The sequence below is a fragment of the Marmota monax genome, unplaced genomic scaffold, assembly GCF_021218885.2.
Source record: "Marmota monax isolate L192 unplaced genomic scaffold, Marmota_monax_Labrador192_F-V1.1 WCK01_AAM20220418_F8-fsc00083, whole genome shotgun sequence".
NCBI classification, from domain to species: Eukaryota; Metazoa; Chordata; class Mammalia; order Rodentia; family Sciuridae; genus Marmota; species Marmota monax.
In genome coordinates this window covers 1,916,082-1,942,150 of record NW_026692848.1, presented here as the reverse complement: position 1 = coordinate 1,942,150, position 26,069 = coordinate 1,916,082, and the positions used below count along the sequence as shown (strand labels likewise).

General features: G+C 46.5%; 1 protein-coding gene across 21 annotated transcripts in view; it reads right to left on the bottom strand.

The window, feature by feature from the left end:
- Positions 1–26,069, bottom strand: part of Afdn (afadin, adherens junction formation factor) — a 126,869-nt gene that overhangs the window by 16,589 nt on the left and 84,211 nt on the right. For all 21 annotated transcript variants that reach the window (XM_058580893.1, XM_058580896.1, XM_058580891.1 and 18 more), the window contains 10 exons: positions 25,574–25,772; positions 22,935–23,038; positions 21,273–21,359; positions 7,441–7,506; positions 7,189–7,262; positions 6,362–6,480; positions 4,810–5,001; positions 4,163–4,254; positions 3,636–3,821; positions 1,060–2,061 (listed from right to left, as the gene is read on the bottom strand). In XM_058580893.1, the coding sequence (XP_058436876.1) occupies positions 1,060–2,061; positions 3,636–3,821; positions 4,163–4,254; positions 4,810–5,001; positions 6,362–6,480; positions 7,189–7,262; positions 7,441–7,506; positions 21,273–21,359; positions 22,935–23,038; positions 25,574–25,772 (2,121 nt within the window). The remainder of the gene's footprint in view (positions 1–1,059; positions 2,062–3,635; positions 3,822–4,162; positions 4,255–4,809; positions 5,002–6,361; positions 6,481–7,188; positions 7,263–7,440; positions 7,507–21,272; positions 21,360–22,934; positions 23,039–25,573; positions 25,773–26,069) is intronic.

The window sequence follows — 26,069 nt, the reverse complement described above, 5'->3', positions numbered from 1 at the left end:
TGTATGTACGTGTGTGTGTGTGTGCCTAAGAAGCACGTGTGTGAGCAAACTGAAAAGGACCCCACTATTGGCTCTTGCGTGCTCACAGGTATTCTCTAAAGTTGAATTTCATCATAGGGTGGGAGGATAAGAGGGCTGACCTACAATCAGTACTGTTTCAGCCCTTCAATTCACTGCATTAAATTAGAGCTGAAATTAGAAACTAAATCCAAGACCAAGAGAACATGCTCGTGGCTGTCTCCTGCCAACACTGCACTGTGCAGATTAAAAAGGAACACTGAGATCACCAACAGGACCTCAACAACAGCACTCTCCACAAGTTCATGTTCAATGACAAATTAGTAAAGTGCCTCTCTGGATGAGGCAACAAAGAATCTTTCATCTAAAATTTGGCATCTTAATAAGTAATTGAATTAAAGTAAATTTTGGTTTTAAATATTTATTTGAAACAAAAGTAATTTCCAAAATATAGAGAAATAAGGTAAGATCAAAAGTTCTCAATATCTTTATACTATAATAGTGAAACTATTAATCTGATAAATACCTGCTTCATCAATGGTATAATTACTATAAAGACCGTGCCTGGCAATGATTTAACACTTTCACATTCTTTGCTCCCAGTCAGGATCAGGAGAGTGACCTGACACGTTTGTACGTGCTTTGTCAGCACAGGCACACCCACTGTGCCTCACAGCAGAGTCCATGAGGGCAAGCCAAGTATTTACTGTCTGGCCCTTTAAGGAAAGCTTTGCAGACCCCTGATCAAGATTATTAGTGGTCATTAGCAAATACCTATTATCTCCCTTAATTATGAGGCTGCTAATTAAGACAACAGTGGATTTAATTCTTGTCAAAGCACCAGTACCAGAACTTCCAGCACCACGTTCCGTCCCAGCTCACTTCTGTGGGTCAGGGGCAAACACCCTTCCTACAGCGAGCATGCTGAACCAAAGCCCACTCTACTCCTTCCTGTCCACGGGCCTGGCTGCCTCCGGGACACATATGCGGCAGCTCAAGCAGGGAGCACAGATACCACGACCCAGGAGCTTTGCCCTTTACCCTGGCTCTCCGCTCGGCCTCCAGGCGCTGCATGATCAGCATGGTGTCCACATCATCATCCTCCTCCTCCTCGTCGTCCTCGTCCTTCTGCTTGGACTCCTGCAGTCTCTTCTGGAACTGCCACTCCAGCATGAGCTTGCGCAGGCGGTCGCTCTCCTCTGCAGTGCGCTCTGCCCTGCTCTGCAGCTCGTGGATCTCCTTGCTCAGCATGTCCACGATGTGCAGCTGTTGCTGCTTCTCCAGCTTCTCCCTGGCGTCCCGCTTCCAAGGGTCTGGAGACAGGCTGTCCCCAGAGGAAAGCTCCTCTTTGCTGATGGTGATATACTGCAAGTCTCTGCGCTCGATGGTACGGGGCTGCTGCTGGGGTTGCAGCTCGCGAATAACTGTCTCCTGGGGCCTCTGGAGTGTGGATGGCTTTTCAGGCTTTGCCTGAGGGGTGGCCAGGGGAGGGAAGGGAGCAGGGTGCAGAGGTGGTGTACGCATCTGGCCCAGCTTCCTCTCCTGCTCCCTGCGCTTCCTCTCACGCTCCTCTTCCAGGCGGGCCTTCTCCTTCTCATACCACCTCTGGTGCTCCTCCCTCTTCTTCCGTTCTGCAGCTGCCTGGGCCGACTGTGGAACCACCTGGTTGGCGGGAGGGGGTGGGAGAGGCAAATCCATTGGCATCCCATCAAAGTCTCCAGCGTAGTGGACAGGAGGCGGAGGCGGAGGCGGAGGCGGAGGCAGCTCTGTTCTGATGGGCTGGGAGATGGCCACTGGGGTGGGCAGCACTGCTGCTGGTGTTTTCCATCGGCCGGGGCCACTTTTGCTCAGTGTGGAAGCAGGGGTGGCCGACTTGGAGGAATGGTTCAGGTGCTCTTGGCTGGAGGTGCTGGATTCCACCGAGGAGCTCTGATTTATCCACAGGTCACTGTCAGATTTCCGATCCATAACTGCCTCTACTTGCTGTCGCTCAAGCTGGTAAGCTTTCTCTTCCCGAAGCTCTTCTTGGGAACGGGCAACACGCTGGGAAAAGAAAAAGGAGAAATTTTATACTTCAGTTATTCACCAGAAGAAATCACCCCCAATTCACAGACATTTCACATTTGTGGAGAAGACAGACTACAAAAACTGATGAACGAGGGTCTGGACTGGAGGCTGGGGCCACCCTGTGGCTCACTAGCCAAGAGGGACTGCGGTGAACTGATCTGCCCAAGGAAGGATGAGCCGTCCCCTCTGCATCACAGGAACAGTCAGGCCCATGGCTGCTGGTGCCTTCCTTGTGCTCCAAGGACAGTGCACAAGGGCTACCAGCCTCGCAGCTGGCTTCTGAGAAAAAGTGAGTGCACTCTTACTATACGAAGGGCAGAGCAGTGAGTCCTCTTTAACAAGAATTCTAATCCTCACAAAGAGGAATTATTATATTTAAGCCATTTAATCCACCCCTGGACCATTTCTGAATGAGTCCTGAAGCTCAGGACTAGCTTTATAAGCTCTTTAACAGAGATGTGTCCATGGGCAAGGCCCATCCATCTGAGAAAAATCCATTCCTATCCTGGAAATGTAAAAAAGGCAGTGCTATAATCCCGATGGCCATGAGGTTTTATGTGCACATGAAAGAAAAAAGAAATGAACACACTTTCCATAAACAAAAAAGAGAAAGTATCACTTTAAAATACAACAGCATAATGGAAAAATGGGACATTTACTTCCAACACTTAGCTACAGCTTTACTTTTCAAACAAAAAGAGCTTCTTCATTACCAGGACACACAGTCTACACACTACATGAAGTATTGAATTACATGGAATCTGTGGAACTGCCGCAGGGTCTGCGACTCTGCACCTGTGGTCTGGCAAGACATCCAGGCAGGGGCGAGGAAGGGCATCCAACACTCACAGAACCAGGCTGCCGTGGGCCATCAGGAAAAGGCAGGATGGGCCAGTGGATCAGACCAGAGGACCACTTCTGCCCTCAGAAAATGGGCTATGGCTCTCCTCATGCACTGCCCCCTGTGAGTGGGATGCTCTCCTCTCTGCCTGCCTGCTTCTCTCACCCTTCAAGGTTCAGCTCAAACCCCACCTTGAGGCTCAGGTCTTCTCTGACACCTGAATGGAAGATTGGCTCTCAAGCAGGTACTTCTTATTTGGTTCCACTCACACCAAGCCCTCGCTTTGCTGGCCCTCAGCGGGACCCTCCACCACAGCAGCACAGACTACCCTGTGTCTACCAGCCCCACTTCCCAGGTGCATGACAAGCTCCAGGGATGGAGACAGAAACAAAGTGCAAATGACATCCCTGGTTCTCACTGCTCTGTCCTGCCTCAGGGAGCCCTGCCCCAGAAGTGCAAGGCCTTCTGCCACTAAGGCTTCCTTGCACAGACACAAGAGCACGCAGAAGCCATTCTCTCACTTATCCTATATTCTACACTATGTCTTTTTTCCTCAGACCACAAAACCATAAAAGAAAAAAGAAAGAGGTAACCTCACTGTTCTAGAGAAAATTCCAACTGTGCCTCAGAAAGCGCTCATCACCCTGTCTCACTGGTCCCTTTTGTTCCCTCGCAGGTGCAGAGGTTTGTGGAACCACTTGCTTCTAACCTGAATGGCAACACTGGCATGACTGCTATCTGTGTGCATGTGGGGCTTCTCCTCATAGTCTGGCCACTGGTTCTGAGGAGGAACCATGCGATCCTGGGATTTGGAGGCTGGGAACGTGAAATATTCTCTGGTGTATGTCTGAGTCGGGATGGGGTAGGCTTCAGGTCTGGGTGGAGGGCTCTGCTCCTGCAAATTGTGAAGAACAAGGAAGAGTGAGTCATTTGCAACTTTAAAGAGATTAATTCTGTTTCCAGTGATCTGTTTTAAGATAAAAAACCCTATATATGTTAAATACTGTATTAAAAATTAAAAGTGTTTGACTCCATATTGTGAATAATAAAACACATTTCATTTAGTTCAACATGAATTTACCTGACTAGTTACTAAAAATCCAAAAATTAAATGCTATAAATCTGAGAGTCAGAACCAAGGCCACTTTGCTGATAAGAGCTGCTTTAGGTAACTGGGATGGTCCCAGGGGACCTAAGGACCTAAGAGAGGTGAGAGCCACAGCACATCAATCAGACCTCAGCGCAGAGGTTCCCGGTGGAGACAGACGTTATCTTGGCTGTGGTTCCAGAGGAATATGGGCTCTTCCCTCCAGGACTCGGCGGCTGATCTGTTGGAAACAGGGAAAGGTTTCATAGCAAACCAACCACCTGAGAAGCAGGTGAGAGTGTCCTTAAAGGAAGCAATGGTGTCCCACATACCACCACACTGTTCACACCACAGATCAGAGAAACACATGAGGTGGGAGAGAAGCTGGGTCCACCCAGCTTGCAGACCCAGCCCAGAGCTTTTTTCCAAGACTAGGGATAGGGTAAATAGTGAGCACGCCAGGCTTTGAGAATCTTGTGCCTCACTGTGTTTCCTACTATAACTTCTCCTCCTTTCTGTTAACAACCCCTGAAAAATGTCAAAACCATCTTGGCTTCAGTTGGTAATTTGCCAATCTTGGTCAAAGACATTACCAAGACATTTTGCCCAGAGCATCAACTGGGCTTTTACTTCTGTTACAAGAAAAGAATGTTAAGAATGTTAGTCCCGACACCCCTTGTCTCTCACTCCGCCAAAATACGCAGGTGATGACACCTGAATAGCTAACACAGAACCATGCCCCCTCACTGCTGACTGTGACCACGTGGGTACTAAGGAAGGAAGTGACCCCTCTTACTTGCCACGTTGGGGCTAGAGCGATGGTCAGCTCTGTTTTTCATCAGTCTGTCATCTGGCAATTTCTTTGGCTCACTGTACTCTGCCCAGGGCAGCTGAGGACTCTCTGGCGACCCATTTTGAGCTGAATTATTATAGAGCTCAAAACCTTCACTCTTTGGTCGGGGTTTACCTGAGCCACGTCGATCTGAAACTGAAATCAAAGTACATTCAATATCTCTTCATTGGTTGAAAGATCTTAGACACCTTGTTTAGCTTTAAAAGGAAGACAAATTCTAAAAATATTTAAATTTCATAAGAACTTTTCCCAGCAAGAAAATAGTGATTTTTATGTAAAGGTAGATTCTTTGTATAGAACTGTTAAAAAGCTTTCAAATAAAAATCCTGAGAATATAGAAAGCATCTCACTTAACCAGTATCTACAGAAAAAAATATACTTCTAAAATTCTATTCTCATCAAATGACACCCATGTAAATAACCCCTTCTAAAGTAAATTTAAAAACCAGGAGACAAATGTGGTCTGCTTGTTCCTCAAGACTTGCAAATGGTCTTGTCACTGGATCGATGGGGTCATGGCATTGTTATGGTGCCAGCTGTCTGCGTCCCATGTTCTATCTGCTGCCGACTCTGATCTGCTGTGTGCACTTAGGGGCTTCCCTCTCTGGCTTCTAACTCAAAGTCTAGGTTGCTTGTGTCCTGTTGTATGGGGTGGGGTCAAATGTAAGAGGCACGCAGAGGCAAGGCTCATGATGAATGTGTGGTTAGCTGGGGCGCCCTCCCCGCCTGCTGGCTTCAGTAAGCAAAGGCGCAGACTGCCAGGGCCTGGCATGCTACTTCCAGCTACAGATGTCAGGTTCTGTGGAGAAGAGGGCTCTGTGAAGACCACACTTCACAAGCTGTGCACATATTAAAAAGGGTATTATTTCAGAGATCTGGAAGGTATGCGATGACTTCAGAGAGTGAGTCATTATGTTTTTCTCCTTGAGGTTTCTGAAGGGATTCTTTAAAAAGACTTGAGTTTATATTAATTTCATCGTGAGATGTTTTTGATGTAATTATACAAACATAGTTCCCACAAATAAATTATTTTAAAAACTGAATTTTTAATTTAAAGTGAATTACATACACTAAGTAAGATACATAGCTTACTTCAGCACATGTGTGAACATTCCTTCAGTAAAGAATGCGCCATGTCCTTTAAGGACCTCCCACCCTAGGCTTGCCTATCAAAACTGAATCTTTACTCACTCACGACTGGCTAAGCACCTATTTGCTCCTGGCCTACAGAAGCTTATTAGCAGCACGGGATCAGCTCCACGGGAGCAGAAAGGAACTGGAGGATCAGAATGGGCTCCCAGGGCAGGTGGCACCATCTGAGTCTTGCTATTGTGCTTTCAGCCTTGACATCCTTATTTTCAGAACTGAGACAGTGATAATACCAGCACTGGTTCTGCTGTAACTATTAACAAGTCATGTCTGATACATCTAGCACACAGCATAGGGTCAGCAGAAGCCAGCTGCCCCTGGTCAGCGAGCACTTCATGGTCCTTACTTCTCTGCATCATGGGGGATGGCTGGTTGAGGAGGGTGGCCAGGCCGTGATAGATGGCACCTTGCTTTGCTACCTCGAGTGTAACCACGGAACTTGTTCTTGTCATAAGTTCTGCTGCCCTGGGAAGAGAATGTCACCAGTGTAAGAAAAATGAAACCATATTCACTGTCACTTTGTCATCCATGGCAAACACAGCCACCAATCATGTCACCCAGCCTCATTTGCCATTTTGGACAATTCTGACTTTCAGACAAATTACCTTCTGCCACTTCCTTCCTTTGAAAAATGAACCATAAATGCATGCTAACATATCCCCTAATATATTAAGATAGTAAGATTAGCTGGGTGTGTGGTGGCATATCTCTATAATCTTAGCTACTTAGGAGGTTGAGGCAGGGGAATCCCCAAGTTTGATGTCAACCTGGGTATTTAGTGATACTCTGTCTCCATTCCCTCACCCCCTGCCAAAAAAATAAATAAAATAAAATAAATGGGGCTATGGATGTAGCTCAATAGTAGAGCACCCCTGGGTTCATTCCTGTTAGAAAAAAAAAAGATGATATTCAAAAATTATAAATTTCAGAAAGTACTGAGTATATGTGTGTGTGTGTGTGTGTGTATCTCTAGTTTATAAGAAAGTATTCTAGACTAAAATATATAGTTATAATTTGATAGCAAAGGAAATGTCAAATACACTAGGAGTTTACACTTAAAATACTATAGAATAATAAGGGCACAGAGCTTTTTAGCTTTCATCTCCCAATTTCAAAACTGTATGTGAAAATCACATAAAAACACTAAGCTTTCAAATAATCCATGGGTCATACCTTTCCTGAGAGAGCCCCACCAGACTGCGTCCATCCACACTGAGGAGCTGGTCTCCTGCTGCTAGTCGTCCATCCTGGCCCACCATGCAGTGTGCAGACACATTGCGGGAGAAGAGAAGCAGTGTGAGCAGACTGGCTGTCCCCCTAGTCCTGCCCAGTCCCGCTCAGCAGGGGCACCAGCACATAGCACCCATCCCATCATCCATCAAGCACAGGACATCAAAAGCCTGCCTCCTCAGCAGTGATACTGACCACATCTGCAGCACCTCCTTTCACGACAGACTTGACATAGATGCCCAGTTTATCCTGGCCAGCGCCCTACAGAAAAACAAGGTAAGAAGCTGAGTGCACAGCAGGAAATGAAATGGGCAGCAAAGTGCAACAAACCAAAACTTGCCGTGAGCGCGCAGAGAGCTGCACCTCACTCCAGAGCTCTGAACTACTTCAACAGAATCAATACTCCACTTGCTACACCTGAAGAAACTATAGAAAATATTTCTACTTTTTGATTCCAAATTTGGAAAAAAAAAAAAGCTCCTGAAAAAAATCAATTTTCATAAATCAGCCGATAAGACTGAAATGGACTTAGAATCCTGAACTGACCAAGAAGGGTCCAAGCAGCTTGCAAGTCAATAATCAGCACTCACATGACAAATGCTGTTAACCACGGGGCAGGATTTCTACCCTCTGCAATTCACCCTTACATCCATGTTCTTTTCAAAATTTAAAAAGAGAAAACGAGTTGTTTTTTTTTTTTGTGGTCAATAATAAGAGGGACTGAGGTAGTATGAGAAAAGTATGCATTAAATACTGTAACTTACACTTTGTAACTCTAAACAAATAGTAAAGCTACAAAACCCAAGCCATATAAAGTTGTTACATTATTCTTTCATAATAAAATGACACATACTTAGGTATATGTATAATTACAGAATCATCTATATTCTACTTAGACAACACAATTACAAGATAAAAATTAACACTGGATAGTTTTCTAGGATCATCAAAGGAAAAATTACACATGAAATCTTATTTGGGTATTACTGACATTCTATGATTGAGTACATACATTTTTAAGCCATGACAAAGGTAAATTCATATCAACTTAAACACTTAGGAATTATTACCTCATACAAGAAAGTATATAAAATACCACAGAAAGGGAAAAAAACAATGATTTTAGCAAGTCACTTAATTAAAATAGATTTTTTACAAGACCCTGTGATGATGCAATTTTCAGTTGGAAACTATCCACATTTCCCCCATTTGTTAACAATTTACTGTTCCACGTCTACACAGCTGCATTCCCCCAGTTGCAGGCAGCCCCGTGAGGTAGCCCAGCACTGGAGAGTAATCACTGCTTTTGCAGGGGGCCGACTGTAGCTGGGCTCTACTTTGCAGCCTCGTGGTCTCTGTTGCATGAATACGTGCTCTGTGTACCTGCAAGCAAGTATAGGATGGTTTGCAGATGACTGAGCTTTCTGATAAAATTATATGACAAGAGTGGATGCTGAGCTACCAGCCATCTCCTGAGGCAGGACCTGGAGAAGGTGGGTCTTGAGGGGGTGAAGGATTGGATTATAGATGAGGCAGGGACCTTCCAAGAGGTTTAGATGAAAGCAAAGGTTGAAATTCAGCTCCCCGGCTCTGTGGCACATGCATCAGAGTCTCTCAGTGCTGGTTTCCCACCCAAGATCCTAGCAGCCAGCAGGGTGGCAGGAAGCAGTCCATGGCAGGTGTGCAGCTGTGACGAGGCCTGAGTGGCTTCACAGACCCTGTTGGAGGCAGGCCTCGACTCTTGCCATAGAAGCCTCCCTGGAGCAGGGCAAATCCTGCGCCTTTCAGACAGAATGAACCCATACTAGATACCCAACAAATGGCAATTTTCTGACCTCAGCCAGTCACTTAGCAACGTCAGTAAACTACACTTTTTACCTGACCTCACCTGAGCAGGTACCACCTTCCTTGGTCAGGGATCCAGGAACACACAAGACCTGACTTCTAAAACCTCACCTGTCCATGGTACCACCTTCTTTGGTCAAGGGGCCCAAGGCACATACAGGACCTGACTTCTTTATTTTATTTTTATTTTATTTTTTTTAGTTGTAGATGGACACAATAACTGTATTTTATTTTTATGTGGTGCTGAGGATGGAACCCAGTGCCTTCCACATAAGAGGCGAGCACTCTACCACTGAGCTATAACCCCAGTCCAGGACCTGACTTCTAAGGCAGCCCCAGCTGCTGTTAAACTGGGTTAATGATCTAATTAGTCCAAGTGTCACATATTGATATCTTTGTGAGATACAAACAACTTCTTAATTGCACAACACAGCTGTTCAAATGACCATTCTGCTCATTCAACAAGCCTCCCCTGCGTGCCCCTCCTGCCATGAGCTCTGTGTTTGCACATGTGAAAAGAGACATGGCTGCCTGGATGGAGCCTACCTGCCCGGAGGGCCTCTGCTTGCTTGTAGGCATCAATCACTCTGCCAGGATACTGAACCCCCTTCCTTTTCTGGTACTGCTACATTACTGTTCCCTGTTACTTAGGCCAGATTTTTTTTTTTTGGGGGGGGGGGGGTATGAGGCTCAGACCACTGAGCCACATCTCCAGCTCTATTTTGAATTCTTTATTTAGAGACAGGGTCTCACTGCGTTGCTTATCATCTTGCTTTTGCTGAGGGTGGTTTGAACTCATCATCCTCCTCCCTCAGCCTCCTGAGCCGCTGGGATTACAGGCCTGCGCAACTGCGCCAGGCTCAGATTTTTTTAAAGTTCTAAAACAAAGACTTTGTTGTTCTGTTTCCTGCTTGACTGATAGAAAAGCAATGCTTACTGAATGTCAGAACCACTGCTGGTGGGAATAGGCTCTTCCTTACCCATGTTTTCACGTAGTAGTATCTTTTGATTAATACAACACTGACTTTGTACTTTAAATAATAAAAACTATCCTCATGTGCGAGCAATAGGAGTATTTTAGTAAAAATAACAAACACATATTTTAAAACAATAAATCAAGATTCCTTTCCCCATTTCTGGTATGCTTTAGAATACTGCCATGAATATAAAAGCCCCTCAACTGCCTACTTAGACAAACTGTAAGACGATGACTCTTTATGGCATAACAACTCTGCTCTGCCTCTCCCTGTTGCCCATCTGCAGGGGCTCCTTGGTACTCAAGCTCATCTAGGAAGGGCCATGACAACCCTGACTACTGCAGGTTGCTCTTGTCAGGAACGTCTTCAATCAATCTGACATTCAGGAATCACAGCCCAAGGACTCCATTAAACCTACTACATCAAAACGACATTCTAGACATCTACTACACATGGTGAGGTTGCAGACCCCATGTCCGTAACAAGTACATCTAAGTAACCTGAAATCCTGTGCTGCTTTAATTAGGCAACTTACAATATTACACACAACATGAAATCTGCAAATCCAAATTTAAATATTAAAGTAAACTGATCATGAATTTCAGAAACCTCCAGCAAGACCAGGACGCCATCTTGCAGCAGAGGTGTTTGCCTCTCCACTGCCAATCTGCCTCTCCTAAAGCCTAGTGGGAACCATCTGACCTGACCAGACTTCTCCGTGGTCACAAGCTGCCTCTGCATAGGCACTTGAAGCTCCCCAGCTCGGGTTCAAGTACAAACCGCTCCCAATCATGCTCCACGTCACCCTACGCTGACTCATGTTCCTGATGTTGTCATTCTCTCCACACAAAACATCCTTCTGATGCCATGAATCTGCCCAGATTCATTCGACCCCTAGGCTCACCTGCCACCCACCAGCCGCCATCTCTTCTCATTTGTGCTCACCATGGGGTTTTCCTTGTTCCCCTGGAGTGCATATTTACTGGGATAAGGAGTCTGAAGTTTTAATGGATGGATGAATACTTTAGTAAGTGAAGAAGGAACAGATACATGTCTATTACATAGGAATTAGCAATACATCTTCGTAAAATTAGTTTAGAAAGTTAGAAAGCCTAAGTGTATCAGATGATAGATGAGCTCACTTCCTGTGCAGCTCAGTCACATACCTTCTGTAAAAATCTGTGAACCCAACTGCTGTAGAGAATTTACAATGCCTCTGGTGGTTATTTCAGAAAAACAAATTTATAGAGGAGTAACTTGAGATGAAAGACCACTAAGGAATTTCTGATCATCTGCATCAGAGCATAAGGATAGTTACTTTCATCCCCAATACCATACTGTTGGCCCAACTATAAGAGGCTCGCTGTGTCAATCTGCCCACAGTAGTCCTGGTCTGACAACCTGGACAGCAGAGAAAGAAGCCAGACATACTGGAAATGGACAGCTACTGGACAGGTACAAAGGAAAACCCAACTGCTGAGCCCTTACAATTCCCTAGCTGTAGGAAGCCCCCTTACTACCTGCCCATTTCATCTCAATAGAAATAACACGTTAGCCTAGGATAAAAAAATATGTAAGATAAAATTCATTAAACCACTTAATTTATGCCCAATTTCTAAATAGTAATGCACAATAATATAACCCGGCCCAGTAAGACCGAACTCAAAATTTATTATGTGACACATTAGCTTCTATTTTACACAGACGCAAATGTGATTAACTCAATCTATGGTAGTTCTATCCCTTTCCCAGTTGGGGAAGGAAAGTGAGGTGCAGAAGTTATGCCTTCTCTGCCACTGCATGTTAGCAGACAGCACATCAGTCACTAAAGCTGAAAGCAGAAGCTTTGTACATACCAACTAGAAGTCAGTTCAGGAACATACAGCAGGTTATGGCTGTTGGTGGACTGGTATTCGTCAGCCTACAACCGTGTCATCCAGTACAACCCTTGAAACATGGCTTTAGAATAGGCATCTGAGTATAAGACACCGAGATTTCAAGGCATGTTTGGAAATACTGACTTTTACGCTGATCACATGCTAAAGCAACATTTTGAGTGTAGTAAATAAAATGAAGCATTATAAAAATGAATTTCAATTGTTTCTTTTTTAAAAAATGTAGCTAATAGAAAATGTCTAATTACCGATGTGGTTCACAATATATTTTTATTGAACAGCCCTGCTCTGATATTGAAGGATTTTCACAGTATGTATGCTATCAGTAACCAGAGTAACTAGTAATGAAATTATAATTATGCAGATAACTGGTCAAAATAAGATCTTATAACAACATACACACAAACATTATGCTCTGGTTTCTAACCATGAGTAAAACAATGAGTGCCATTGTAATTGAGAACACGACATAGTAGAGCAATACATAAGAGCTAAATAATATTAAGAAGTTATTGCCTAAAGGTATCTAAGATGGTATTTAAAAATACTGCATTTTGGTCTACTTATTATTTGCAAAATTAACATCACAACCATTTAGGATTACCCACTCCTCATTCAACAGGCTGGTTCCCTTCACAGTAAGCAGGACATGCCCTCTCCCTGATTCCCAACAGGGAGACTGACAGGGAACACATACAGGGGTCAAGGGACACAGAGATGCCACCCACAGGGGGTCTGCATCCCAAGCTTAAAATGCACTGGTAGCCACTCTCCTTCTCAGAGGAAAGGGGCTTTGAGGAGAGAGAGAAAGGAGGGCAGAGGGAGAAGAGGGCGCAACAGAACCTCAGCTCAGCTTTACCTCTAGATGGTCACACCTGAGCACAGCAGAGCAAACGCACAACTGCACTTCCAGCCGCCTCAGCCGAGGAGGGGAAGGCTGCTCCTCAGGCCCGCTCTGGCTCCTCACCTGCCTTCTCAGAAGCGGGCAAAGGCACCCATCCTCTGCCTTAGGTGGATACAGGCATAAGCAGGAGCCGGCACTCCAGACACTCCAGGAGCAAACAGAGTGTGTGGGAGTCCGTATGAGTAACAGCACGAAAACATCATTAAGCAACAATCCAGAAGGAAAAAAAAAAATGCTGGAGGAAGAAGGTGCTGCCAAGCTGCCTGGCCCAGCCCATTGTTCTCAGGTGCGGAGGCCAGCCTGGCGCCCGGCTGGAGCTGTAAACAATGTGGGCCTGGGACCTAAGAGCCCTGTGCAGCACACAGCTAGCTCACACCCACAGTTCTCAGGGCTTCAAAGGCTTTATCGCCAAACTATCAAAATCCAAACTGGAGTTTAAGAAACATTCGGAAGAGTTCTCTTTTTGGTAGGAATTACCTTAATGTTTAAATAATCAGTTCTAAAATTCATTCCTTACATAGCTTCAACACTGGCAACCCTGAGAGCAAATGATAAATCATCCTAACAGACATGGTATGATACACAAGGCAAGCTTGACCTTCATGGGCGAAATGCTAATCCCATTGGTTTGTTGCTTACTCTTTTTGTATCAAATATAAAGAGAAAAAACCAAAACACACCCCATCACCCAACTCTTCTCTCTTCACAGAATGAAGAGGCAGAAGAGGCTGAAGCTGGGTCCCAAGAAGGCCCAAGAAACCCCAGCAGTGTGTGTGTGTGTGTGTGTGTGTGTGTGTGTGAGAGAGAGAGAGAGAGAGAGAGAGAGAGAGAGAGAGAGAGAGAGAGAGACTGTTGCCAGGGAGGAGGCACCCCAAGCTTTCCTTGGACTCGCAGAGTGGTGAGAGGCCCTTGGAGGGACCCTTCCCTCCTCACAGAGCTTGCCACGGTGGATCTGCACAGGGGCACACCTGGACCCGTAAGCCTGATGGGGAGGCGGAACAAGGCCAGCACAGTCTGGGCTTTACGTGCACCACACTGTGAGAAGACAGTTCATCAGAGGACTGACAATTCATATTCTTCCTATTTTACTACTATAACAAAATCCATCAATATTTCAGTCAATCCAAGAAATTAGCCCTTGGGCCATAATTTTTTAAAAAAATCAGTGAAAGAATCATTCTTTTAAAATAATTTACTATTTTTCTTTTGGCACAAAAATATACTATTTTCTTGTTCACAGGTAAAAGTCACAGAGGCACTTTGTCCTTTCAAACGACCTAACAGAGTCGCTCTGTGCGCCAGGGAGTGGTCTTCACAAAGGGCCCCGACGAGGTGACTGCACTCTCCACCAGGATTTCCCACATGGTGGAACAGGGCCATGAACGAACGACACAAGAGGATGGTCTCAATCCCTTCAAAGGATGAAATTACAGTTTCTGGAAGCAAACTGCTCCTCAAATAGTGAGAGGCATATTAACCAACACTGCCTTTCTTCTTTTTAATAGAGGCATCTTGTGTTTTAAGATGAGTTTTAAAAACTTAATCAGTATCTAGTCTAAAAGCACAAACATCTTTAAAGCACTAACTAACCTTCCATTTTTACACGGGCTAGTAAAAGGTCCTAAGTACTTTTAAACTTGTCATTCTCATGTTGCTTAAAAAAAAAAAAAAAGAAAAAGAAAAAGAAAACAGGTTTTGGAGAAAGGTTACAGGAACCCCACTCAGTGCAGCTAACAGTCAGGTGGTGGCTATTCCAGTCCTCAGCCCTGGCAAGCCACACAGCTGCAGTTATCATTGTTTAAATAAAGCGGTTTTCACCATTCTGTAACCAGCAGGATCAAATATTATGGCTTTTCTCTCAAATAAAAAGCATATAAAGGCTTTATGTTTTTACAAACCTTAAGAATTTACAGCATAAAGAGAGCACCAACCACTTGGGTGTGTAATCACAGCTACATTCAGTGGTTCTTCACAAGCAAGTTAATTATCAACAGGCCTGAACAAGTGGCCTGGAGGAGAAGCCTTTGTCAAGGATCCCGGAAGAGCCCTCAAGAAACTCACCGGTTCTGTCCTTCCAACCACAGAGAACCACATTCTCCTCTCTAGGACAACAACAACAGCTCCTGAGCTGAAACCAGCCGCCCACTTCTCAGTTTTCAAGCAGCCAACAGCTGGCTTCTCAAGATGGGGAGGGCCACAACCCCACGTTGGACGCTCCGGCACGGATGGCACCTATCACACACGGGTTAGCACCAACGCGACACAGGCTCTTACGCAACCAGTGCACTCCGACTCCCATTCACTGTGCACTTTATTAAACTTTAAAAAGAGCTGGAAAAATAAAATTATTTCTTTTTCAAAAATCCAAACTACACAGGAAGCATCATGTTGTCCCACAGATAGTAAGAAATAGCAAGCCGAATTCCCTAAAAACAACGTTTCAAAACAAACTGTACACACACCCTGCTTTTCCCCATCATCTGGATTTCATAAAACTAACCAGCATGCAGAGGGCGAGGCGGAGAACTTCACATCAAACACAGTTCAGGGTTACAGCAGCTCAGCCACACACCAATTAAAAAAGGAAAGAGGCCTGGGCGGAACACAAACCCAGTTCCAGTGAGCAGCAGCACAGACGCAGGAAGGCAGGCTCCTCCGCAGGAAGGGACACTGGGCTGGCTAGCCACAAGACCACAGGAGCATCAGTGGCCCTGCTGCCACTGTGCATGCTCTACACCAGACACACAAATGGGGAGCTACAGCCACCACCAAAGCACCAAAGGCAAGGAAACAGGCCTCAGAGGGGTGGCAATTGCATGCTAGTAGCAGGATCAGAGTGGCTCAGAGTGGCACCGTGTGCCCTGAAGCCTGTGCAGCAGCAGCAGAAGGCTGTGTGGCACACACGGCTGGGTAGGAGGCAGGGCCCACAGGGCCACCTCCTGCTACAGAAGGCTGCCACACACTGAACCACCCTGTACCAGGAAACACCCAGCAAGCTCACAAACAAGTCCAGGGCTTTAACTCTGCACACCTGGGCACCTCTCAACCACATCACGTTATCCTGGAAGTGCCCAGGATGGGACGCCTGCCTTGTACTGTGGGCCTTCCTCTCAAGAACCAGGGACACCACAAGTAAGCCAGAGGAAAACGAGCTGCATGAGGACTGTGCCCAGGGGCTGCTTCTCCTCTGGTTTTCACTCCAAGGACACACGTCAAACAGATATCAGAACTATTCTCAATTCTGAAATCAGACCCTGCCGAGGGAAGGGCGGTCTTCTCCGAGTTGTCTCCTTAGGGTGCCTCAGGCCAGCTCCAGAGGCTTGTCTCTGGCCCCAGCCTTCTCAGCTCCATTCCCCAAATCTGCCAGGTACCATGTTCACTTATGAGGCTCCCCAACCTTAAGTGCAACCTGTTTAAACCCAGCTCTCGGGTCCCGATGCCCCATCCCCTCGGCCCTCCCCTGTCTCTAGCAGCTCCACTTTTAGTGACACCAAATGTACCTGCTGCTCAAGACAGAACCAGAATTTATTTTGATATTCACCCAAGTCACTGCCCACTCAAACACCATCTTCCCACACATGTATGTCAGCACTGACTCCCAGCCAGAATCCACCGGCCCCTCAGCAGGGCACAAGAGTCGAGGCCTGCCTCCAACAGGGTCTGTGAAGCCACTCAGGCCTCGTCACAGCTGCACACCTGCCATGGACTGCTTCCTGCCACCCTGCTGGCTGCTAGGATCTTGGGTGGGAAACCAGCACTGAGAGACTCTGATGCATGTGCCACAGAGCCGGGGAGCTGAATTTCAACCTTTGCTTTCATCTAAACCTCTTGGAAGGTCCCTGCCTCATCTATAATCCAATCCTTCACCCCCTCAAGACCCACCTTCTCCAGGTCCTGCCTCAGGAGATGGCTGGTAGCTCAGCATCCACTCTTGTCATATAATTTTATCAGAAAGCTCAGTCATCTGCAAACCATCCTATACTTGCTTGCAGGTACACAGAGCACGTATTCATGCAACAGAGACCACGAGGCTGCAAAGTAGAGCCCAGCTACAGTCGGCCCCCTGCAAAAGCAGTTGCTGACAGCTCTGTGACCTGGCCCACGTGCCCGTGATTTAGACACACAGACGGCCCCACTTCTCTAATCAGACAGCCCTTGCTTTCCATCAGGTTTCAACTCAAAAGCCATTTCCTCAGTGCCACCTTCACCGAACCTTCTAACTCAGAGTCAGACCCTCAGCAAACATCCCTGCACAAGCAAGGTCCCACGATGCCACCTGGTACTTGCTGGCTCACTGTGTGCCCCCAGTGAAGAAGGGCCTGCTGACAGGGCAGCTGTTTAGCAATATGATGAAGGCAGAGGAGAACTTCGACTAGGTAACGAGCAACTTGTAGGAGAGCTGAGTCGAGACTCGGTCTCATTCAATCTGTTTTACAGCTGGGGGTAAGCCATGGCAGGAGGAACTGCACTCTCCTGTGGAAAAACTACTTCTGTTTTCTTTAATTTTAAATTTATGTACTCTACTCACTGTACAAACTTCTGAAAAGACCAAACAGAAAAACAAAGTGAAAACTGCCTCCAAGCCAAGGAGACGTCTGCCCTCCCCTACAGCTAGAATTATACTCTACTTTTCACCACTAGGCTGTGATACCCTCTTTGGGATAAACATTCTAATAAGCCACTTACTAAGTTTATCCTAACACTAGGAAAGGTAACAATCCAGTCTTAATAGGACTCCATGGCCTGAATCTAACCTTGGGGGACACCCCCACCACTTTAGTCTTGGGTTCCACAGCTTGTACTTTTGTGACAAGGCCAATTCCTGTTGTAGCTCTAGAGGGAGGCTGTGTGCTCCTCAGAGGCTTCTGCACATAAGCAAGTGCCAAGAGGACACACAGCTCCAGAGGCTGGGGTGGGGAGTGCCTGCAGGACAGCTGTGCCAGTGGCCCAGTGCTAAAGGTCAAGCAGCACAGCCTCCCAGGGCTCCACAGCTGGCTTGAGGCCTGGCCAGCCCTTTCGGCCACAGGTCTGTGTTCCAGCCCAGGGCCTGTCTCTGCTCCTTGCACTCCTTCCCCACTCACCTAGGCCACAACAGGCAAGGCCTTCCTTCAGGCTCCTACCATCTGCTCGCCATCTGACTCCTGGCCTGAATCTTCCTGGGGAAAAAGCAACACAGGGTAGCTCTCTTGTCTTTGGCATCTTGCCTGTGCCTTCGTGTAACAGAGCAAAGGCTGAACTGTGACTTTTGGCTTGGCTCGTCCTAAACGTCCACCTGACACCTGACAGCCTGGAAAGGACAAAAGTTTGGAGCAGAGGTAGAGGATTGCCAGGTGGAGCCTGAGTCCCATTCTCCCTCCCTGCTGTGTCAGAACACCATACCGGAGAGAAGACCAGGGACCTTGGAAAACCAAATGCTACCCATGTCACACAGCAACATAAAACAAGTGGTTCTGGATTGGGAGTTTGATTAAACTGCAGATGACAGTGAGTCTGATATTGGGAGCTCAACCTGCACATCCCAAACTCCGGCAAGATGGGCTTGTGAAGTAATTGCACATGTAACGTGAAGTACAGAAGTTAAGTCTCTTCTGCTCTGTTGTAGCTTCCTCTGCAGTTCTGGAGTGGAACCCAGGCCTCTCCTGTGCGTGCAGAGCACACTAGTACTGAATGTATATATACCCCACCAGAAGTGAAGCCTTCCCTGTGTATCTAAGTATGCTGGGATCAACTGTGATCCTAATGTTTTCTTTATCCTGCAACTGGGTGCTGACCAGCTGGTAAGCACAGAGGGAAAGGAATCACACAGCTGGTACTTCCCTTTTCATATCTTTACATGTTTTGAGGTATGGATCAAGGAAATGGCAAGAGTCTGGAACGTAACAGCCTGTGAGCCCAGGCGCACCAGGGCTGAGCAGGAGTTCTGGACTGTGGGCTAGGCTCAGAGGCTCCACATGCACCCTCCTTCCTTAGAAGTGGCTCTCAGGGACTCGGGCTTCAGAGATGGCCCACTGAGTTCCACATGGGCTTTTGTAGGACACTCCTGAGCAGCAGTCCAGGCCCTTGTACTCCACACCAAGCCAGAAAACTGTCAGTGTCAGCACCCTATTCCTCACCAGCAAACCCTTCATTCCTTGGTGGAGCTGACTCAAGTTTCGAAGCTGGCTCCACATGCCCTCCCTGCCTCCACCCCCTTGCCATGAGGGCCAGGCCATCCAGCACAGCAGCCACAGGGCTGGTCTGCTTGGCCCCACTTATCTTGTGGCCCAACCAGTCTTCCCTCAGGCCTTTCTTATAGGAGCACACAATCCAGGGACCAGCTGGCTTCAAGGTTTCCACAGTGCTCCACCAATGCTTCTAGGGCAGTAACCTCTTTTTTTTTTTAAGGACACACCATCTTTATTTTTTTAATGTGGTGCCGAGGATCGAACCCAGCGCCCCATGCATGCCAGGTGGGCGCGTTACCACTTGAGCCACATCCCCAGCCCCGATAACCTCTTTTTTTCTCACTTTTCTAAAATGTGCAAATGCAAAGTTTCATGGTACTTGAACTGGATCTTTGTGACTCAGTCTATGGATAACAAACTTCAGAGCTAACCTAGTGAACATTATGTGACCACAGCTGGTAACATTATGTTATGTAAATTAACTTCCATGATTAAAGACACATGACAGTAAATCAAATGCCATTCTTTAAATTAAAAGAAAAAAAACTATTCTTGTTTATCCTGTTTTTTTTGTTTTTCAAGAAATATTTTCCCCTACTGTTTGCCAAAGACTGTCAGGGAATGAGGGTGCTAGAGAGAAGGCTCTGCAGTCAGCCCTCGGGAGAGCAAATGCCTAGTAATGTACTGCCAGCTGCAGAATGTGCTTCAAAGAGAATCACAGAGGGACAGCAATGAGAGGGTAGGCTGCCAGTGAAATCTTCGGACGTAGGACACCTGAGCCTTGTTTTGAGAAGGAGCATAAGGAACAAAGATTCCAAGAAAGGGCAACAGTGTCCATAGGAATCCCATGTTAGGAGGCCTGCATGTTCCAGCTCACTGCCTTCAGGAGCCACGAACTCAGCAAGCTCCCTTCTCTTCCACATGTTGGGTGCAGTGTTAGCCTCATGGTCTGCCTCTGTGCCCTCATGCCAATCGCTGAAATACTGTGGATCCCTGGGCAATGGGAACAGCAGGGTTTCAAAGGACAGTTTGTTTATTTCCAATGAATACTCAGTGTTATGATTTGGATCTAAAAATGTCTCTTGTTATGTTATGCAATGTCACCAATGTTCAGTGGTGAAAAGACTGGATTATTAAGGCTGTAACCTCATTAGTAGATTAATTCACTTGATGGATCACCAATTTAAACGGACTACTGGGTAGTAACCAAAGGGAGGTAGGGTGTGGCTGGAGGAGGTACTTCACTAGGGTGCAGCCTTGGGGACTCTGTCCATGGCCCCTTCCTGTCTGTCTCTCTGCTTCCCGGCTTCAAGAAACAGAGCAGTGCTCCTCCACCATAATGTCTGTCTCACCTGTCCCTCACCTGGACACAACCAACCATGGACAGGACCTCTAAAACTGAGTAAAAACAAACTTCTCCTTTTCTAAGTTGTTCTTGTTGGGTATTTTGGTTACAGTAACAATAAGCTGATGAACACACTCAAGATAATAGACATTTGGTACAAAGACAAATTTCAAACTATATTTCCGTTACTATTACCAGTTTAAAAACACTTCTCAGGATATGCTAACAGCCTGCAACACCCAGGGCACTGCTATCGTAGTGCTGCACAGTATCTGCAAGCTTTCCAAACACATTCCCTAGAGATGAGAAACAGGTAATTTTACTGGTAAAGCATTATTTTAAACAAAATATTAGCAGAATTCACTGAACTGTTATTGAATATTAGCTTTAACAATCATGTTTGTTCCTCTAAAAGCGTCTATGAACCCACCACAGTTCAGGACACACAAACCAGACTTAAACATCCACAGTGGAAAAGACTATGAGTAGTAATTCCAATTGTTTAACTGAAAGAGAATGTGTGGCTGTCGATGTCTTGCCAGATTAGTGGGTGCCAGAACTCAGATCCCAAGAGCCCTGGGGGGCAGCCCAGCAGGAAACACCTGAGAGGAGAGTGATGAGCCGAGGTCTCCTGAACCCCAATCCACCTCTGCAAGGGAACACCTGCGAGGCAGGTCCTCAGTAGCTCTCAGACGCCAACACCCGCTGTGAGGAGGCGGTAGACCTGTGCAGGCTTCTCCTGGGCCCACACTTTCTCACTGCCTTCATGGGCACCACCCACCAAGCCACATTCTCAGAGCAAGAGTCACCCCACAGTCATCAGCCAGCACAGGGGCTCATTCAGGCTGCAGCTCCTGCCCCAGACGGGGCGGGGTGCTGTCAGGCTCACTCCCCTACCTTTGCTGCCACGATGCTGAGGCCCATTCCATTCTGCTTCTTTAGGGTCACAGTGATTATTTCAGGCTCTTTCCTCAAAGGTTGGGCCTGAAGGAGGAAAACAAAGGCTCACTTTATGAGGAAAAGGAGAGGAAGACCCACCACCTCAGCCTCACACAGTGACCTGCAGAACTGAATACTGGCGCTCTTGAGCATGGAGAGGACTGACAATAGTACTATTTAAATGTTCTTTTAAGAACTTAATTAATAAAAACAAAGATGAATTTCCACTGCTCTCATGTTAGAAAACCTTCCCCTATGACAGAAATCCCGTCTTCACCTTCCCCTCCAGGTTCTTTTTGGGGGAGCGGGAGTTCAAAGAAGAAATTTGAACATATTTCATATGGTCTGTAACGAGGATAGCAAAACCCAGCTATACCAAAGACAACCTAATATTTTAGTCTCTTGGGAAAATGAAACATCATTTTATTTTAAATGGAAAAGAAAGTGGCTGCAGGAGTTGTGTAGTGGCGTTCAGAGTCCCTGCCAGAAGCCCAGCGGGGGCGGGGGGTGGTGGTGGTGGGGAGGTCTACCCAGAGGGGTGAGTCGAAGCACAAGGCCAGGCTTGAACTGATTCATCAAACTGGAAAGAGAAGCCGTCCAAAGCCACGTGTCCTATACATGCCACGCCTCATCCCAAAGTAGGGACAAAACCTGAGACACACCAGCAGCACACAGGCCACAGAAGCTAGGCAGCAAAACCCAGGCCACGTGCAGCAGCGTGGCCATGCGTGGGCCACTTAGTTATGGGACAACAGCAAGCCTGAGAGAAAACATTTTGAAGGAAAAAAATAAAATCAGGTGATAAAGGAATTTAAAAAAAAAAATCAAGACTTGAAATCTCCTAAAGAATCTAAGAATTAGAAGGTGAAGAACTGGGGATTCCTTCTAGGAAAGTACTTGTTTTCCTATAAAAATCTGGTAGTCAGAAGTGGATGCTGTAACTATGAATTTGGCAAACAATAATCAGCGATGGTTTATCAGTAGTTAAATGTGATTACACATTTGGTCTAATAGAGCAATCAATCAATTTTTGGAGATGGCTCTGCTACTCAAATTTAAGGTATGCTAGAAGAGCCAAAATAAATTGCTCTGAATTAAATATACAAATGAGCATCTTTTTGTTTAAAACTTTGTGTACAAAGCAAAGGAGAAATTTCCCTTAAGATGTAGAAGCTCTTTACTATTTCAAAAGATGCAAAATATTAGTGAAAAACCTGATGTACATTTAAGAAAAGGTAGAACTGACTAGAAAAGAATAAAATATTTTTTGCCAAGGAAAAATATTTTTCTAATAAACTCTGTTAAGAACACCATTTTACTACATTTTTAAAATATGCATTAACATTAAGGCTGGCATAATTCTGAACTTCAGTATTCTTTAAACAGCACAATTTGTTAATAGACGAAAGTGTAAGATAGATGCGGCCCAGGGAAATGTATGTATATATAAATGCATGTTATCTTTATAAATCATGGTTTTAGGATGTCTGAATCAAATTGGTATTTTAAGAGGGCCATGAAATGTTTCCCATCACAACAGAGTTCAGTGCAAGCAAGGAACACATCCACATCATATCTTCAAGTCAGTACAGGCCCATCCAACACCCTCAGACTACTTGCCAGTTCTGTGTTCTCACGCAGAAAGTGGCTCTCATAATCTGCACCTTCAAAATGTATTGTCCAAGTACCTGGTGAGCGCACATGAGGAATCAGCCTGCAAAACCCTAGGAGGACACAGGTGTGTTAGGACAGGGAAAAGCCCAGCTCTCAGAACAGGTGGCCCTGCCAGCAAGCCAGACACTACCCAAGCATGGCATCTCACAGGGCCGACTCCTCTCTGCTCCTTCATTCTCTACAAATCTGATTATCAGATACTTAATTATATACTGGTTTTGATCCAACAGGATTTCAGCAGCAAAGTGAAATTGGGTCTTTCTTTCCTCTGGATCCCCAAATGACTTTTTTATTACTTCTGAAAGAAATTAATTATCAGGTCATAAATTCCTTGTAGAACTGTTTACTGCAGACTAGGAGACTCTCAGTGGCATTCAGAATGTTAACAGACGAAAATGTATATCAGGTTTTTCACTCAGCAGAGGAGAGGAAGAATGACAGGGCCAGAGAATGGCACAGATGTGGGCATCTGCCCATGCAGCAGACCTGGCTCACCTCCTCACTATTTTTCACTCTTAAAACATCAGTAAGCTGGTCTCCCTGCAGCAGCTCTGCGGGCATGGGTAGAAGCCATGAAGCAGCTGGGCCTTGCTCCAGATCACCCTCATGTGGACCAGTAACCTGAGCATCAGCTCCGTGCCCAGCTGTGCAGGAGGAACCTCTGGGAGCATGGCCCCCTTCAAGTACAGTGGAAGTGTAGAGCAACTGAAGAAATACAGAAGAGTCACTCTTGGGAAGGCTGCCAAGTGTGAGGGCCATAAACACACGCTGGTTTTAAAAGAGCTGATGAGCCAGGTGCAGTGGCCATGACTGTAACCACAGCAACTGGGGAGGCGGAAGCAGGAGGATCACAAGTCCAAGGCCAGGCTCAGCAACTGAATGGGAACCTGACTCATAAAACAGAAAGGGGCAGGGCGCAATGGCCATGCCTATCATCCCAGTGGCTGGGAAGGACAAGGCAGGAAGATCAAAGGATAGCCTTGGCAATTGAGTGAGAACCTGTCTCGAAATGAAAAAGGGCTAGGGATGTGATTCAGTGGTTAAGTGCCCATCTGGGTTCAATCCTCAGTACCAAAGTAATTAGAAAAGTAAATAGAAAGGGCTGGGAATGTAGCTTCATGGTAGAGCACTGGGTGCAATCCCCAGAAGTGCAAAACATAAAAGAGCTGCTGGCAACAGGGCAGACTGAGCAGAAGGGGAGGCCTGGGCAGGAGGATGACAGAGACCACACATGATCAGCACAGGTGACTGTGGAGCATGTAAGAATAAAGCTGGCTGTGGGTTTTGACTTGTTGAGAGATGCGCACAGGACCCCTCCAGGCAGCCCTGTTGTAGTTGAATGCCTGCTGCCCCTGGTTCCCTACTCTGTGGCGAGGGCCACACTTCCACAGGCTTCCCATGTGCCTAGAGTTCTGGGCCAGGTCAGGTGCACTTCAGGGGGACTTGGCGGGCCTCTTGCTGCATTACAGCCAGCACTGGGCCACAGGTGTACCCTAAACCAGGACTAAGGGCTCTCCTGGCATACGCCTTCACATCCAGGCCACCCCACCTGGTCCTCTGCTCTTCTCCATGCACTCGGCATGTTGGAAGGGCCACAATACTCATACCATGTAAATAACACTCATGGGAAGTGGCAGTCTTTCTAACATGAACTTTTTTAAACTACCAAAACTTTGAGATACCTTTGAAGACAGAAAAACAAATTTATGTGGTAAATGAAACATTCACTGAAGTTAAAAATCATATTCACTGAATTTATCCATCATGGGCCCATGGACATGACACTTAACTTCATCTTGCTGTTACTCCTTGTTTAAATAAATCCCTACATTTTGCATCTATTTTTCTACTCATCAGAGCTTTTCTCTACTTTCCCCAAAAGTAGCAGAATAGAATCAAAATTTAGTCTGATTCAGAAGCTCATACTTCACAGCAACAGTGAGCGATGGGAGGGATGTAGAGTTTGAGGAAGATCCTGACTTGCAGCTGCCTTTCCTCTTGCCAGAAGATGGCTATTCTTTCTATCAATAAACAAAAGCAAGACTATGTAGACAGGGTCATGTGACAATCTAGGAAGGCCTGAGGTGGACTCTTGACGGCTATGTCACAAGCCCCTCCATGCCCCACAGAGCAGTGTGTCGTGCACAGCATGCTGGAGGCTGGCCCTCACTGGCCTGGCAGGGCAGCCCTGCAGCAGTGGCAGGGTGCTCGGCACTGAGGCAGCCCTGGCCTCCTGGCAACCGACCCAGTCCTCAGAGACCTCTTAGTCCATTTTACAGGTGAGAACCTGAGGCAAGGGGCAAACTGCCCCAAGAGCACATGTGGCAGGGTTGGGTGGAGCTGGCTGGTTGGTGCTACTCTCCCCTGCTCTACTGGGCTGGCAGCAACATCACTTCACCAGGTGGGCAGGACAGATGCTTTCTGCAGGGCCACCACATACCCACAGTCATGCGAACGAACACATCTGACCTCACGTCACCATGAAACACTTCTAAAGTCCAGGCAGAGTCCTCAGGAGACAGTGAAAGAGAAGCTCGCTTCCTCCTGGGCCACAGCTCAGGATCCACTGGGTAAGCAGCACTTACCTCTCTGGCACAGAGGGTCTAAAAACTCCTGTAAACCATTTGGAATGTTTCTGACAACGTCACAAGAATAGCCATCTTCTGGCAAGAGGAAAGGCAGCTGCAAGTCAGGATCCTCCTCCAACTGTACATCCCTCCCATCGCTCCGGGCTAGCTCATCCGCTGTGTTCTCAGCCACAGCCACCACGTTGTCTATGAGATCCTGTCAGAAAAGAGCACTAGGTCACAGAAGATGCTCAACACCTGAAGTGTGTGACTAGCAACACTCAGAAGCCAAGTGATCACAATGGCTCACCACCTCCCAGACACACCTACATGGGCACGGGGCTCTGGAGACAGAGCAGGCTCTCTAGCTCATCCATGCTCACTAGCTGGCTTTGAGAAGTGACAACTCACAGGCCAGCTGCTCATGTTTTAAATAGGGACCAAGATGCCACTAATCCTCAGCTACTTATGGCTGCACATAGGAAGAAGCTGCTCAACACAAGAAAATGCTATT